Consider the following 11,647-nt stretch of genomic DNA (forward strand, 5'->3'; position numbering starts at 1 on the left):
GGATTTCTCCTAGTTCTTGTGTTTTGGAAAATAGAGATATAAGGATAGTTGTTAGCTAATGCTTTTGAGAATTGCAGCTTAGTGCTAAGGAATAATAACTTATAACTCTTAAGAACTAGATTGTATCAGGCACACATTAAATCACATTATATGCTAGAAAAATAATCTTGCTTTTTTTCTTTCTTTCCTTGCAGTTCCAAAGGATACAATCTTATATTGTCCTGGGCTTGAGCAGTAAAGGATAAATTTGATCACTGGCTGACTTGTCATCTCTTCATTGTGATGGAAAAGTGGTCGCCTAGAATAAGCCCATTGTTATGCTGCTAAAACTGCCTTTGCATCCAAGATCTGTTGTGATTTTTAAAACACAAACCCAAAAATGTCAGAACCCGACCCTTCATCTGGATTTGTAGGAAACATGGAGAATGGGACTTTTCTGGAGCTGTATCCCACATCCCTTTCAACTTCAGTGGATTCATCGCCTGGTCCTTTATCCAATGTCTATGTCTATGTTTCTATATTCCTTAGTCTCTTAGCTTTTCTCCTTTTGCTATTGATCATTGCACTTCAGAGGCTGAAAAACATAATTTCTTCCAGCTCCTCCTACCCAGAATATAATAGTGATGCTGGAAGTTCTTTCACTAATTTAGAGGTTTGTAGTATTTCTTCCCAGCGCTCTGCTCTGTCAAACCTTTCTTCGTGAAACTAAATGAAAGGAAACACACGGGGGTTGGAAGAGCTTTGTCTAGTTTCTTGGGGAGGTAGTGCATGCAACATTTGCCTTAGAAGACTATTATGAAGAGGTGGCTTTTAAAGTTTCCTTAGGGTGTTTTTTTTTCTTTCCTTTTCTAGTCTTCATTTCCCCTTTTACTAATGTTGTTTTTCATTTTGGACAATGGATAGTGACACTTGATCATTGTTTCATGCCTGTAATAGTGATGCTGTCTTTTTCTCACACGTATGCAGTGTTCAGTAGGAGTATTCCTGCCAAACTGTAATATGGTTCTAACTGGATATGTGATTTTTCTGCTCTAGTTGTGACCCCTTCCCTGGTTTTGTATCAGTAATATGCTGACTACTTTTCTCTCTCCTTTTTTAATTAGATAAGGCCTTCTGGATGAAATCCCTATTGCAAAAGTACAAAAAAACCAGCTTAAATTATAAATATTAGGACAATTTAAAGTTGTTGGTATTGTTTCCTTTTTTTTTTAATTTTCACGTCTTTTTAAGTATTTATTGATGTTCATAAAACACAACTAAAATCCATTTCTTGAAGAACGTTGCTTTTGTTTATTTGTACTCCCAACTCGTTCTGTGTAAAGTCTCTGTATTTCAGTTTTTGAGTCTCTTTGGTTAACTTAGTAAAGCGACTACAATAACGATGCTCACTGCTAAATGTGTGGAGGTATTTTTGGACCCTGTTGTATCTCATTTGCCTAATGAGGCAACTTTCCTCCAGGAGGCAACTTTTAGTGCTGAGTCATAAATATCACACAACTCCTTTGCATCCTTCACTGATACTGTAGCTTATTCTTAATGGATACCGGTACAAACCAGTGGTTTCTTTTAAAAGATCTGCGTACAACACCTACAGCTAGCAACTGAATAGCTCCTAAACTGACCTTTAGGCACAAGATGTTTGTACTTGTGTAAGCAGGACCAGGCGGGACGGAAACTGCTTGTACTGGTGTGGACTTTCTGGGCCAGATTTTGCCCTGTAATTTCACAAATGGTAGAGGGGAGACCCGAGGATCTGCATAACAGCCCGGCAGACCGGTGCTCTGACCCTCTGGAGGTGCAGGGTGTACCTGCAGAGGGGAGGAAGAGATGGGAAGAAAACGGGCAGTGGCTCTGCCCCTTTTCCCTCTCAGTATAAGGGGAGGCCACACATGGGGGGGGTGAGAAATGGATGATATTTCACAATCTCACTCCTCTTTGTGATGCCACGGTCTGGGTTATGATTTCCCCCTGCCCAAAATGTAATCCAGCACTCCATTTCTGCAGTAAAATGACTAGTATCATTGTGAACAGGATCCTGTGGTCAGCTGGGAATTAAATCAAGCCGAACGATCAAAGAAATTATTCAAAATGCCAGGTGTGACCTGCTAGGGCTGCAGCCCCACACCGTGCGGTGCGACTCCTTGCTGCACTGTGTGAGCGCAGCCTGGTTCTGCCACCCAAGTCCATGCGAATTTTTGCTTTCATGGCAGGATCCAGGTTACTGGAGAGACCCGAGGAAGGGTACGGAAGGGTATGGAAATGTTTCTGTTGCTGGCATACCAGCGTGTGTATCTCCGGCTGATAGGACAGTCTCGGCAGCGGCACAGGGCGGCTGCTCTCCCGCCCGGTGGGGTTAGGGAGCTGCCGGTGACCTCCCGACCAGGTTTGTCACAAACACCCTCCCGCCGAGCTGTCAGCGTGTTCATCAGCAAGACACGTTCTGCCATTAGCTACACAGGCTTTAAAAGAGAAATTTGGAAAGCCCGGTGTAAATATAATCATTAGAAATGCAGCTGTTCAGTGCCAAAAAACATACAGATGATGCTGGAGTCAGTGTCTTCAATTTGTAGAAGGGAACCTACAGTACGGTAAGTGGTAATGATTTACAGTGGTGATTAGGTCCTTACAAAGTTCAGAGAACTTGCTGACTAATAAAGAACTTAAGCCTCCAGGTTCTCTGAGCCAAACTGGTTTGATGAATATATTTAGTCTCCAGAATATTTTATTCATCTAGACAAAAATTTCTTGTAAGTCACTTTTCACCATAATTGATGATAGGCCTTGGGAAAAGAGTTAACTATTTAAAAGGGATCAGGAAACATTATTTCCTTTCTGAAAGCTTTTCCAAATCCAAAACCTGTAACAGAATGTATTTGTGTGTTGACTGGTAGATAAAAATACATGAACTGTAAATCAAGATGGAGCAACCATTCAACTACCTTCTCTTACCAACAAAGTTGTAAATTTGTTGCTTCCTTTGCTGCAAATGCAGGAATTTAATCAAAACAGAGATGAGACCACAGGTTGAGATGGGTATTTGTTCCCAGAGATATGTTTCCCGTTACTAGTTTACGCTTGCAGATACAGAGACATTTAATATCAAATACAGACTGTTGAAAACCCATTGGCTTTGTTCAATGCGCTGTTGTCAAAATTCACAAGAGCAAAAAGTATTTTTGAGATATTTTGCACAAAGTAGCAAAGGTAACTGAAACGGCATATCTGATTTTGCTTTGTAGTTTACTAGATGCTATTAGTTTTTTCCCACTCTGCAGTGACATATGGGAGTGTATACAGTCATCATGATTTCAGCTGAGTTGCACCTGTTCTCATCAGGACAGATTTGAGTAGAAACAAGTTGGATCCAACAGAATAGCATCAGGAGAAGCCACAGGCAAAAAGCACCATGGCATTTTCAAGGAGAAAAAAACCCAACCTGAGCTTCAGTTAACTTGAGAACACTCAACAGGCTTCCTGGAGAGGTGGTCAATGCCCCAAGCTTGTCAGTGTTTAAGAGGCATTTGGACAATGCCCTTAATAACTTGCCTTAACTTTTGGTCAGCTCTGAATTGGTCAGGCAGTTGGACTAGATGATCATTGTAGGTCCCTTCCAACTGAAATTTCTGTTCTATTCTATTCTATCTAGAGTTGCAGGGATTTTCCACCATGGTAAACTGAAAAAGAGATTAGATTCTTCATTTTCATAAAATTTCTGCATTTTCTCTCTCTCCCTCTCTCTGTTTCCCCTTCTTTCTGGGACTCACAAACCAAACAGCCCAGACAGGCTGGAGAAATGGGCAGAGAGGAATCTCATGAAGTCCAGCAAGGGAAAATGCATAGTCCTGCACCTGGGGAGAAATAACCCCAGGCACCAGTATGAGCTGGGGGCTGATCAGCTGGAAAACAGCTCTTCAGAGAAGGGGACCTAGGGGTCCTGGTGGACACTAAATTGAACATGGGCCATCAGCACACTCTTGCTGCAAAGGAGGCCAGGAGCATCCCAGGCTGTGTTAGAAGGAGCACTGCCAGCAGGTCGAGGGGTTGATCCTTCCCCCTGCTCAGCACCAGTGGGACACCTGGATTGCTGTGCCCAGTAGGAGAGAGATGTGGAGCTACTGCAGTGAGCCCAGTGCAGGGCTACTAAGATGATTAAGGGACGGGAGCATCTCTCATACGAGGAGAGGCTGGGAGAGCTGGGGCTGTTTAGTCTAGGGAAGGCTCAGGAGGATCTCATCAATGTATATAAATACATCAGGGGAGGGAGGGAGAAGAGGGAGCCAGGCTCTTCCCAGTGGTGCCCAGTGACAGGACAAGAGGCGATGGGCACAAACTGAAACGCATGAAATTCCATCTGAACACAAGAAAATATTTTACTGTGAGGGTAGTCAAACACTGGCACAGGTTGCCCACAGGGGCTGTGGAGTCTCCACGTTGACACGGGCAACCTGCCTGCAGCTGACCCTGCTTTGGGCAGGAGGGCTGGACCAGATGATCCTCAGAAGTCCCCTGTCCATGCTGTGATTCTGTGATGCACGTCAGTGCAAAACCTCAGCAGCTTCTAGCTCACTGCCTCCTCTTGAGGTGTTTTCTCATCTGTGGAGCTGAGTAAACAATAACTTTACTAGGGGATGATTTGTTTGATAACTGGTTACTAAAGAGCTGCTCTGTTCCTCCTCCTGCCTGCAGCCGCATGCTTTTCCAGCTTTTCCACTGTCTTTTTGTGGTATAGGTTCACATTTCACAGTCAGCTTTTGCCCCGAGCCCCATTTGTTTTCACTAAGCCCTCTGACTTGCAACAGTGCCATGAGCTTCGGTAATACATGATTCCAAGACTGCATGGCTTCAGGTAGTTGCAAAGTATAACTGGAAGTCTATAGAAAGAAAAATACCAAAAAAGCATGGGTAAGGGAAGAACAGAAGGAGTTTCTGGATCACACAGAAAAATTATTTTGCTTTAGTTCAACAAATACAGTCCATTTAAATGTATTTACTCAAGGAGTAGCTGGTGAAGGCTGCAGCAGCCTCTATATCGAAGACTCTTACACTGCTGGCCACCTTATAGAACCTTAAAACGGTTTGGGCTGGAAGGAACCTTAAAGATCATCTACTTCCAACCCCTGACATCCCTGATACAAGCCCCTGGTAAGCAGCCCACCTCTCTGGAGCGCGCGTCAGGTCGGCAGATGGGTGCCTCCGTACCTCTCAGAAGAGAGTCACCCCCTACTATCACCCGTCGCCTTTTGTTAGTCGTGCTGGGCGTTACACAGGGAGCAGATGCGGCTGCCTTACTCAGCTCCAGCATCTCTCCTGATGGGACAGGTCTTTCCTCTCTGGCCTGCACAGCAGTGAAGTGGTTCTGCAAGGGCACCTCAGGCTTCGGAGGAAAGTCTCTTCCTCCTGCAGGTCCTTGCCATTGCAAACTTCCATTCTTCTGCATTACCGGCCCCCCTCCCTCCCGTGTGTGCCAGTGGGAGAGTTTTTGGCTGTTCGGCTGTGGGTCCACTGCAGACTGCACTCGGAACCAGCTATCTAACTCCTTCTCAGCCTGCCTGATGTTACGCAGACCACCAGGTCCTCCGCCTGGGTACAGCTTCTGCCGGCAGCTCTGCTGCCCGGCCCGGCCCCAGGAGAAAGGTCCGGGCTCTTCCCGCAGTCTGAGGTCTGCTCTGCACCCTCTCCCTTCAGCAGCTCTGTCTGGGGGGAGGCATTGGCCACCGCTGGCCCTGCTCTCAGGTTAACCCATCATATTCATCTGCCCTCAATGTTACCAAATTATTCCTATCCTGAAACAGTGTCACACTTTTGACTTAGCGATTCTTCGACTCTGTGGACAGTTTATTCCATTGAATTAATTTTCTGCTTTCAGCCCGTCTGTCTGCCAGCTCACCTGAAAGGTTTGTCTCTGTAAGCTTAAAGTTTTGGCTGGATTTCCTACAAATATCTTTTAACTTGGGAACAATTCTCACTCCTCTTCCGTGCAGGTTGTTTGCCCTCCTCTTTCACTGTCTAACCCTGTGGTACTCTGGCGAGGCTGAATCCCCAGGGAGCATCATGCTCCACTGTACTTGAGCTTTTTTCCTTCAGTCGTTTTTTTGGTTGACAACAGTGGGAAAGACATCTGCGTGGGAAGGTTATTTATGAAGTCCATATACCTCCCGTTCTTCTTGATGGGACCGTTTTTGCTGCATCTGTTGTGGTTGTCTAAGGAAACATTGTGAATTACAGCCCAGCTGCTTCCCCAGCTGAGTGACCTTTTCACATCCTCAGCCCCTTGTACGCTCCCAAAGACAACGGCCCCACTCTGTGGCTACCGCAGAGGATTACACCCCCCAAATTCAGGGTGTAAAAGTAGCCTGAAGAGGTTCTTCTTTTTTCTCCAAGAAACATGGGCTTGCTCCTGCTTATGTCTTTGGCAACACATAGAGCAGCCCTCAAGCTGCTTTACACTAGATGAGCTACGTGAAGCCAGCCAGTCTGATGTGCAAACTGGACCAACCTGCAATCACAGCCCCACTCTCACACCACAGCTCCATAAAGCTCCTGGCTCGGTCAGACCACCCACGGGTGGCATGGCCCAAATTGGCCAAGATGCCGTCCCAGGCTGGGGCTTGGCTGATGCCAGATGAAGGTGTTTTCACGGCTCCTCCCAGCACTGTGCTTTGGAGATAAAAGTAGCACCAACCTCCTGTGTATTCGCTTTCAAGGCCAGGTGAGTGCATTAGTGTAATCATGATAATCACCACACAGGTGACAGCGAAGCAGGACCAGGTGAGATGAGCTATCTTCACTTCTATTTTCTTTGTTTTAGATCAGTGGGAGGTGATCACCCACTGTAAGTCCAAAAATCCCAGGAGGTGGCTATCAGCATGTCTAGGATCTCCACTGTGGCTTAAAGGCTGGGTTGGATTTGCCAGACAATTTTGTTAGACCCAGGTGGTCCTGACTTCATGGTCTTTGTTGGAGGCGTGGAAGAAACTGCCAGCCCTGCTGATGCCAAGCCAGGGGCAAGTCTGTGCTTTGCAGCAGGTGAGGAGAGCTCCTGTCGTCCCATCCTCACCCAGAACGGGTATCTGTCTAGCACCCTCCCGCACTGGGTCAAATTTTACTGACTAAAAGGCTCTGCCATCTCCTCTTGAATCTCTCTTTTTTCCTCTAGGATGCAGAGATTTCTTCTGGATTCCATATCATAAAATCTGCAGCCTACTGTTGAAGGTAGATAAAAATGTTAATTCATCAACGCACACTTTAGCTGGCCTCAGCAGCTCAAGCTACATGTATGTATTGAAAAGGGACCTAGCAGCTGTATGTAACATAATCAAGCCCACTCCCCAGGAAAACTTCCAGAAAAAAACTGTTTGTAAACTCCATTATATTAGAAAACATTGTAACTCATATTCAAGGTAAAGAGGATTGGACAGACAGATTTATAATTGCTTGGATCTACTGAGAATTCAGAACAAGGCAAGCTGTTTGACCAAAGGCGCTTTTTAGCATCTAACTCATCAGTATTCATTAAGTGGAAATATAGGCTGCTGTGATGAAGAAGAATATCAGATACAGTAACTTAAACTTCGGCAAGATCAAAACCAATTAGTTAGGTACTAGAGTCAGAGTGCTTCATTTCAAGTGGAAGAGAAGACAGTAAAAAAAAAAAAACCTTTGCATGATTTTGCATTACAAAAAATGACTGTAATTTTGTAATACAAGAGTGGTTACAGAGAGAAAGTGGAAAAAACGGCAAGACAGTCAGGCTGGCTGATAAATGCCTTTGCTCAGTGTTTTGGGTTTGTGTGGCAGGATTTTGGTAGTGGGGAAGGGGCTGCAGGGCTGGCTCCTGGGAGAAGCTGCTCGAAGCTCCCCCGGCTCCGAGTCGGACCTGCCACTGGCCCAGGCTGAGCCCATCAGTGATGGTGGTAACACCTGTGGGAGAGCAGATTTAAGAGGGGAAACCTGCAGCAGAGAGTGGAGTGGGATGTGAGAGGAACCCCACTGTGGATACTAAGGTCAGGGAAGGAGGAGGAGTGGGGGCAGAGGTTGATGCCCCCGCAGCCCACGGTGAGGCAGCAGGCTGTCCCCCCAGCTCATGGAGGGGAGCGGGGGAGCAGATGCCCACCTGCAGCCCAGGGAGAGAGGACCCCACACCAGAGCAGGGGGGTGGATGCCCCCCAAGATGGCCGGGACTCCATGGGAAAGCCCGTGCTAGAGCAGGCTGTGCCTGAAGGACTGCAGCCCGTGGGAAGAGACCCATGTTGGAGAAGCTCTTGGAGAACTGTCTCCTGCAGGAGGGACCCCATGGTGGAGTAGGGGCCAAGTGCAGAGTCCTCGTCCCCCTGAGGATGAAGGAGCGGCAGAGACAAGGGGTGAGGAACCGACCCCAGCCCCCATTCCCCATCCCCCTGCGCTGCTGGGGGGAGGAGGGAGAGAAAACCGGGAGTGGGGCTGAGGCGGGAGGGAAGCTGTTCTCAGGTTGGGTTTTACTTCCTAATATCCTTGTTTTGATTTGATTGGTAGTAAGTTAAATTGATTTTGTTTCTTCCCTGAGTTGACCCTGTCTTTTGCCCATGACCGTAAGTGGTGAGTGATCCCTCCCAGTCCTTGTCTCCACCCACGAGTGTTTCTTTCTTTTCTCCTCATCCCACCAGGGCGGGGGGGGGGGAGTGAGCGAGCGGCCTTGTGGTGCTTTGTTACCACCTGGGCTTAAACCACAACATTAATCTTGGGTCCTTCTAGCTTCTGGATTTGTTCAAAATGACTGTCAAAAAGGCAGAGCTCTGCTGCTGCTCTCTCCCATGCCTTAGCCCATCTGAATAGATGTCCTCTTGAAGTAATCCTGCTGGGATGGTCTTCTAGGATGGTCTTTGATTTGCTTCCCCAAAGGCAGATCCCAGCAGAGGGAACAGTAGAAAGCAGAAACCAAGGAAGTTTTAATGAGAACAGAAATGGATTTAAAAATAAATAGGTATACAAACAAATATATAGAGAATAAGAAAAAGGCATTGGAAAAGATGTGTAGATAGAGAGACAGAAGAGGTGAAAATTCAGTTCAAATTCTATCTTCCAAGAAAAAGAAGTGGATACAGAAAGACAAGAGGAAAAAAATAGAAAACATATTCCTTTGTGCAAGCCACCCACTAACTACTTCCTATTTGCAACTAGAAAGCCACCTTTCAAAATAGGTAAGTGGAAGGGTAATTAAGAAAATGGATATGATTAAGCATTTGGGGAGCATGGTATCTGCTCTGCCCATATGTTCAGCTGCTCCAGGAAATGTGCCAGAGAGACTGGAGAAAGAGTCACCTCTGCAGACAAGAATTAAAGGGCAGGTGATCTCTGCCTTCAGTCACGTTGGGATCCATGAGCTTTGGGGTTTGAGCAAGCCGGGATCTGCTCCTCATCCGCTTCCACCTACACCCCCTCCAGATAGCCCAGGGACTGTCCCAGCAGCTTCAGATGCCCACGGCTGGTGGGTGCCGGCCACTGCCTCCCCTTTCCCCAGCAGCCAGGAGGCTGCAGGAGCTGCTGTAAGATAGCATGACTCCCTGTGAATGTCTGCATACTGACCAGCTGTCAGAGAATGATAGAATGGTTTGGGTTGGAAGGGACCTTCAAAGATCACCTCGTCCAACCCCCCTGCCATGGCCAGGGAGACCTTCCACTAGACCAGGTTGCTCAAAGCCCCATCCAACCTGGCCTTGAACACAAGCCATCTACTCCTTGGACCCGGGCCAGCGCTGGTGTAGGGGCTATATCCTGCATCGGTGTAGTGCTGTCCCGAGCCTATAAGCCTATATAACCTCTAGAGCAGACCTCTTCTTGTCCTTCTAGCTCAGAGCATCAGCAGGAAAAGCTCACAGCTATCCATATCCATCCCTGCAGACATGCTTTCAATCCTCTTTCTATTGTATCGGTATAGATATCAGCCAATAAATTATAGGTACATACTATAGAGACTGTGGAAACACCATCCCTGGAGATACTCAGAACTCACCTGGGGAAGGCTGCGGGCAGCCTGCTCTGGCTTTGAGGTTTCCTTGTTGTGAGCAGGGCGTTGAACTAAAGGGGCTCTATGTCTCCCTTCCCATTTAATGTTTCTGTGATTCCATGATATGAGTTAATCTGAGACCAACACTGAATAAGGAGAGAAGAAATTAATGTAGAAGTGCAAAGCTTGTCCATTGCTATTGGCTGTAACACCAGTATTAACACTTAGTGAAGTCTAGTTTGGTGTAAATTGTAATATGGATCCTATTATGATCTGAGCAGTTTCTATGGTTATCCTTGATATTCTCATCCCACAATGCTTTAAAAGTCCCACTGAAAGCAGAAGCCGTGCTAGTTCATACCCTTCTTCTAGGGCAAATTGAGGAAAGTGACAGTTCCAAGTCTGCGGAGGAGACCACCGTCATTCCTGGAGTCCTGAAGATCACTGGCCCTAAAGTTAACTCCAAGCCCTCAGTGCAGAAGTGGAATTTTGGTGTGCCAGAGCTCTGGTTCCTGAGGTGGGACGCCAACCCAGCCTGCCATACGCTACAACTTTGCCTGTTCTCTTTTCCAAAAGATGTTTTGCCAGGAGAATTACTGCACCAGTTTTTGTCTCTGCATATTGCAGCTGAGAGGGGCAGGAAAAGAGTAACACTATGAGCATGACTTTCAATGACTTTTTTTCCAGTTAAATGATTAGCTCTCACTGACTTCATTATCCCTTGTAACTTGTATGATAATAGTACTCAAGGTGAATCCTGAAAAACAAAGCTGGGGCTCTGCCCATTTCCACATCACCTTGGTCAAAACAGTTTTCACTTATGTCATGTTCCTGTCTCAACTCCATTTAAAATCCATCAGCAGCCACTGTGCCTTTTGGTCATTATTTCCACCAGGACATCCTATTAGTTATTACTCAGTACTGTTCACCTTATTATCTTCTACTACCCCCTTACAGCTAAAGATAACTTAAAATTTCTGTGCTTAAAACAGTGCAGCAACTCAGGAAGCAGAGTAGGAGGCACTGGTTTCAGCAGAAAAATGATTAGATACTTGTTCTGAAACAAATGATGTGCAGGCAGTGGGCAATGATTCTACTGGAATTAACCTGCAAGCAGCCAAACCTACAGCAGACTCCTATGCAGATATTTCCTATTTTATTCCATCTTTGTTGTTCACTGAAAAATACAGGTTACAGTTTACTGTAATGAGCTTCATGCATTTCTGGCAAATTGTTTGAATTAAATAAAACACATTATAAGTTGAAATGTGTTATTACAACATTTGTGAAACAAGCACTCTTCTCAAAGAAGGTTGTTTGGAACTATATTTAAAAGTGATTCAAATATCTCTGATTTTAAAAGAAGACCCCAAAGCATGTCTGTACAGATTAAATAAAATAATTTTGTTTAATCTAAAAGTAGATTTTTTTTTTTTCTTCAAAAACAAGGTCATGTTTTTGTGAAGAAAATCTACTTCAGATTGACCTGTGATGAATTTTTTCAATTATTTAATTCATCCGGAAAAAAAATCCCAAAAGTCAGTTATTTACAAAACCTTAATCTAATTTTCTTTCATTACTTGATCCTAGTGCATGTTTGCACATAGACCTCCTGTTGACCTCCATGGAAGTTTTGCATCTAAAGGGAATGCAGAACCAGACTCA

At 45.6% G+C, this 11,647-nt stretch overlaps 1 protein-coding gene across 1 annotated transcript; it reads left to right on the forward strand.

Annotated features, from left to right (window-relative positions):
- Positions 1 to 379: 379 nt before the first annotated feature.
- Positions 380 to 703, forward strand: SERTM1 (serine-rich and transmembrane domain containing 1). Its single transcript, XM_010572757.1, has one exon. The coding sequence runs from the start codon at positions 380 to 382 to the stop codon at positions 701 to 703; it is 324 nt and encodes a 107-aa protein (XP_010571059.1).
- Positions 704 to 11,647: the final 10,944 nt, after the last annotated feature.

Source organism: Haliaeetus leucocephalus, unplaced genomic scaffold (genome assembly GCF_000737465.1).
Source record: "Haliaeetus leucocephalus isolate CR32 unplaced genomic scaffold, Haliaeetus_leucocephalus-4.0 Scaffold351, whole genome shotgun sequence".
Lineage (NCBI taxonomy): Eukaryota > Metazoa > Chordata > Aves > Accipitriformes > Accipitridae > Haliaeetus > Haliaeetus leucocephalus.

Coding starts and splice junctions, on each gene's coding strand:
- SERTM1 (XM_010572757.1), top strand. CDS start 380: ATGTCAGAACCCGACCCTTCATCTGGATTTGTAGGAAACATGGAGAAT.